General features: G+C 38.6%; 2 protein-coding genes across 2 annotated transcripts in view; both read left to right on the top strand.

Moving 5' to 3' along the window:
• Positions 1-5232, top strand: part of LOC105554655 (olfactory receptor 3A1) — a 33406-nt gene that overhangs the window by 27118 nt on the left and 1056 nt on the right. The window lies entirely within an intron of this gene.
• Positions 3805-4752, top strand: LOC105554654 (olfactory receptor 3A1-like). The gene has a single exon (XM_012001210.1). The coding sequence runs from the start codon at positions 3805-3807 to the stop codon at positions 4750-4752; it is 948 nt and encodes a 315-aa protein (XP_011856600.1).

Genomic DNA, 5232 nt, shown 5'->3' on the forward strand with positions numbered 1-5232 from the left:
AAGGATCTAGAACTAGAAATACCATTTGTCCCAGGGATCCCATTACTGGGTGTATACCCAAAGGATTATAAATCATGCTGCTGTAAAGACACATGCACACATATGTTTATTGCGGCACTATTCACAATAGCAAAGACTTGGAACCAACCCAAATGTCCATCAAGGACAGACTGGATTTTATTTTTAAAATCATGTTTCTTTCAGTCGGGCTCTGATCATATATTATTGTTTCTATTATTTGTTCTTTTGAAGTTTGCTGAATTTCTGGTTTTATATATGCTCTTTCTGGGCAGTGAATGTTTCATGGGCACTTAAGGAAGGTGTGCAATGTCAATTGGTTCTACTCTTTGAAAAATATTGAGGTTTTTTATCGCCTTACTTTATTCTGCCAACTTAAATTTATATGGACTGGAAAGTCACTGAAATCCACTGTTAACCTGTTTCTGACTATTTCTCTTTGAACATCCTGTGCTTTTTGCTTTACGTATCAATGCTATATACTTGAGACATTCGTTTTTGTACCTATTACATCTTCTTGCACCCCTTATAAAATGCTCTTCTTTTCCTCATTTACTGACATTTTTAATTCAAACACATTTTATATTCAGATTATGATCCCTGCTTTATTTTTGTTTACATCTGGCTGGTATTCCTTTACCTTTCACCCTTTCTAATTAACTTTGTTTTGGTTATATATTTTGGCATCAGCGTACAGTTACATTTTTTAGATCCAACCTGAAATTATTTTCTTTTACTAGATGAGCTTGGCCCACTCGACTTTATCATTATAAGTGTGTTTGGTATTAATTTTATTCTATTATTTTATGCTATACAGTTTGGTTTTATTTTTTTGAAATACCCTTTCAGTGTAAGGGCTACATTTGTCTTTGTTTTGTATGCATGCTTCCTCTCATGTTTTAGAAGATTTTTTTCTAGGGTTACTTTTATAACTGTAACTTTGTGTAGAGTTCTAACACTCTGTGTCTAGTCAGTGTCTACTAATTCCCTGGTATAAGCACAATGAAATTAGTGTATTCCTGTTTCTTTTCCCTTTTCTTTTTCTCCTATACCATGTAATTTATTTGATTATGTTATATTAATCTTTCTTTTATACTGGTTTGTGTACTTATACGTTTATTATGTAATTTATCAGGTTTAAATAATATCTTTTAACATTCAGCTATAGAAGATGAGGAAGTCAACACATACTTCCTCCTGTCTCCTTTCTTGCTAATTATAAACATTTTACCTTTTGAGATTTTAAAAATATTTACATTTTATTTCATACTTAAAATTTCCACAAATGTTTTAGTCTTAGACCTACAGTTAAATACATTTAAGATTAACCATCAGTTTATAGACTGCAGAGTTCCCATTTTTCTTTTTGTTGACTGAAGTCTGTTTCTTAAAAAAGCTTCTGTTAAAAAACAAAACAAAACTCTGAAGTCTGCTTTTTTCAACAATGGCTAATGTTTGTAACTTTCCTTGAATTCTCAGATTGTCAACTTGACTTTATATATGAATATTATATTTGAATAATGGTCTAGATAGTTTTGACAATTTTGGATCATATTTTCTTTCCCCAGAGGTTCCAGACATGTTTTTCATTACATTCCAGCTTTGACTGCTACTTTGGAGAAGTGATATACTATCTTAATTTCTTTCCTTTAGAATTGACTGGATTTTGTTTGTTTGTTTTTGACTAGGCTATTCATTTTTTTAATCATTGATATTCAGTGATATTCCAGTGGTATGTAACAATGCTGGCATTCTGTATGAATGTTTCCTGGGACAAGGTGTGCACTTTTGAATTGTAAATTCAAGTGTTTCTGTAATTTTTTAATTAAAATTGAGTTTTAAATAATTGTTCTTTTTCGCTTTTTTGATTTCCTCCTTTGGTGATTCTATTGTACATAGATTGGATCTCCTTTGTCTCTTCTCATATCTGTCATTTTCTCTCTTTTCTCATTTAATCTTGTCATCTTTTAAAATACTGTTCCTGCATCTGTCTAATTGTTTTTCATTGTATTGTTTCTAATATATATATTTTTTGGTGTAGTGATTTTACATTTCTTTAACATCTTTTCTTTCTTCTTCCAGCTCGTATTTCTTATCTTTCTTGAAATCTCTTCCCTCAGCTCTTATATTTTTACTTCGTTTTCTTATTTTGTATCGGAAAATGCCTCCTTACGTTTTTTTGTTTTTTTTTTAAATTTTTGGAGAGGCTGAAGTGTTTGGTAACAATTTTCTTTTTTATTATTATTTTATTTTTTTAAGTTCCAGGGTAGGTGTGCAGGACATGCAGCTTTGTTACATAGGTAAACATGTGCCATGGAGGTTTGCCATGGTGGTTTGCTGCACCTATCAACCCATCACCTAGATATTAAGCCCAGAATGCATTAGCTCTTTTCCCTAATGCTCTCCCCCCGGCCACCCTCCTGTGACAGGCCCCAGTGTGTGTTGTTTCCCTCCCTGTGTCCATGTATTCTCATTGTTCAGCTCCCACTTATAAGTGAGAACATGCAGTGTTTGGTTTCCTGTTCCTGCATTAGTTTGCTGAGGATAATGACTTCCAGCTTCATCCATGTCCCTGCAAAAGACATGATCTCATTCTTTTTCATGGTTGCATAGCATTCCGTGGTGTACATGTACCACATTTTCTTTATCCAGTCTGTCATTGATGGGCATTTGGGTTGGTTCCATGTCTTTGCTAGGTAACAGTTTTCATATGTTCAATGGCAACATTCTTTGATGGAGTGAATTTTATCATCCATTTGTCTTTCTTGTTTCTTTACCTCTTTTTTCTGGTAAAATCCTTGTTTATATGCTATGCAAGTTTGTTTTAATCCTTAAATGAAATGAGTTTTTGCCAAACTATATATTCACAAGATACTTATATCTTGCAAGGCTAAGACATGATTCAGACTAGCAGTAACCTACCTTGTGATTCAGAATTGGAGGTAAATTATTTTAGCTTTTACTTGTATGTAATGAATACAGACAGGTAACTACAACTGTGAGAACTGATGTATTTTTTTCTATCTTTTGCCTCCAGTTTTATGCTTTGTCTATAGCCTGTGTACTTAAGTCTTCATTTAGCCTTTTCTCTGCTTCTTGAGTTCAGTTCAGGATCACAGAGGATTATGGTGCCATACTTTACACCATATACCCATTATTGCAAACAAGAGCTTTGGTTTTGTTTTTTATTGATTGCCTCCCTCCACCCAACGTTTTTTTTTTAAAGAGAATTATACTCGTTTAACTCTTCTACAGTCATGGATTTCCTCTCTCTGCTTCTTGTCACTCTCCTATTTGATCTTTACTGTTCTTGAATCCATCCAATCTAGTTTATGGATTGGGGTTGTGGACATTTACTAGTTTCTTTGAAGATAGAATCTGTATGTTTCTTTTTCTGCTTGTTTTGGAAAGAGAGAAATTCTGAGAAGAGAACGTTTTGGATTTACTCGGCCGTGTTCAAACCAGAAGTACACTTTTTGCTTATTTTTCCCAAGGGTTTGTCTTGCATAATCTTTACAAATAGGTTCTTGCAGCTGGGGGGTGGGTTGGAGGAGGGAGGTCCAGAGTGGTAATGTTACCTGTGCTTACACCTGCAAATAAAGGTAAATGTAGTGAAAGAGTAAACAAGTGTAGTGTGGCCTGAGGAGCACCAAATTCCTTACTTGTACAGAGGGAATGTGGCAGAGGGCTGGGCAAGTCGAAGGAGGTCTGTTTCTTTTTTCTGAATAAATAAATTATTGGGAGGAGTGATGATTTTCCTCCTTGGATGTTTCTTTGCAGGAACTCATGCAGCCAGAATCTGGGGCCAATGGAACAGCCATTGCTGAGTTCATCCTGCTGGGCTTGGTGGAGGCGCCAGGGCTGCAGCCAGTTGTCTTTGTGCTCTTCCTCTTTGCCTACCTGGTCACGGTCGGAGGCAACCTCAGCATCCTGGCAGCCATCTTGGTGGAGCCCAAACTCCACACCCCCATGTACTTCTTCCTGGGGAACCTATCAGTGCTGGATGTTGGGTGCATCAGCGTCACTGTTCCCTCAGTACTGAGTCGTCTCCTGTCCCACAAGCGTGCAGTTCCCTACGGGGCCTGCCTTACCCAACTCTTCTTCTTCCATCTGTTCGTTGGAGTGGACTGCTTCCTGCTGACCGCCATGGCCTATGACCGATTCCTGGCCATCTGCCGGCCCCTCACCTACAGCACCCGCATGAGTCAGACAGTCCAGAGGATGTTGGTGGCTGCGTCCTGGGCTTGTGCCTTCACCAATGCACTGACCCACACTGTGGCCATGTCCATGCTCAACTTCTGTGGCCCCAATGTGATCAATCACTTCTACTGTGACCTCCCACAGCTCTTCCAGCTCTCCTGCTCCAGTACCCAACTCAATGAGCTGCTGCTTTTTGCTGTGGGTTTTATAATGGCAGGCACCCCCATGGCTCTCATTGTCATCTCCTATATCCACGTGGCTGCTGCAGTCCTGCAAATTCGCTCTGCAGAGGGCAGGAAGAAAGCCTTCTCCACGTGTGGCTCCCACCTCACTGTGGTGGTCATATTCTATGGTTCAGGTATCTTTAACTATATGCGACTAGGTTCAACCAAGCTTTCAGACAAGGATAAAGCTGTTGGAATTTTCAACACTGTCATCAATCCCATGCTGAACCCCATCATCTACAGCCTCAGAAACCCTGATGTGCAGAGCGCCCTCTGGAGGATGCTCACGGGGAGGCGGTTACTGGCTTGAGGAGGTCTCAATTGACCTTTTCTCCCTGCATCTTTTGTACTAACGGAAAAATCTTCTAAAGCCAGAAACTAGGAAAAAAAAAAAAATGGTTCAGACTTGTTTCTGTTTCCATGGGCATAAGAAGGACTTTTTGTAGGGAATAATAGTTTTCATTTCTTAAAACAGCCCTGCCCAGTTATAGGCAATGAGTGTATAGGATCTGCCAAACCAGCCCCTTAGACAAATTCAACTTCAGGCACTGTGTTCTCTCCTTGCTGGCTAGAGGTGAAACCTAGGAAGCTGTGAATGCTCGCGGTTCATGTCCCAGAGGGAACGACTCTTTGGTTGGTTACAGCCCGAGTTGCCAGAAGTACCCCAGAAAACTCCCCCCGAGAAGTCATATTTTTCCCTCAAGTTCAGGTATGCTTGGTCTGTTTATAAAACATAGGTCTAGAGATGAGGATTGTTTGATTTCTCCCATCAGAACTCTATAAGCAAAAA

This window comes from Mandrillus leucophaeus, unplaced genomic scaffold, assembly GCF_000951045.1.
Source record: "Mandrillus leucophaeus isolate KB7577 unplaced genomic scaffold, Mleu.le_1.0 Scaffold653, whole genome shotgun sequence".
Classification (NCBI taxonomy): domain Eukaryota; kingdom Metazoa; phylum Chordata; class Mammalia; order Primates; family Cercopithecidae; genus Mandrillus; species Mandrillus leucophaeus.

Excerpts from the sequence above, each read along its gene's own strand:
- LOC105554654 (XM_012001210.1), top strand. The coding sequence starts at position 3,805 with ATGCAGCCAGAATCTGGGGCCAATGGAACAGCCATTGCTGAGTTCATC.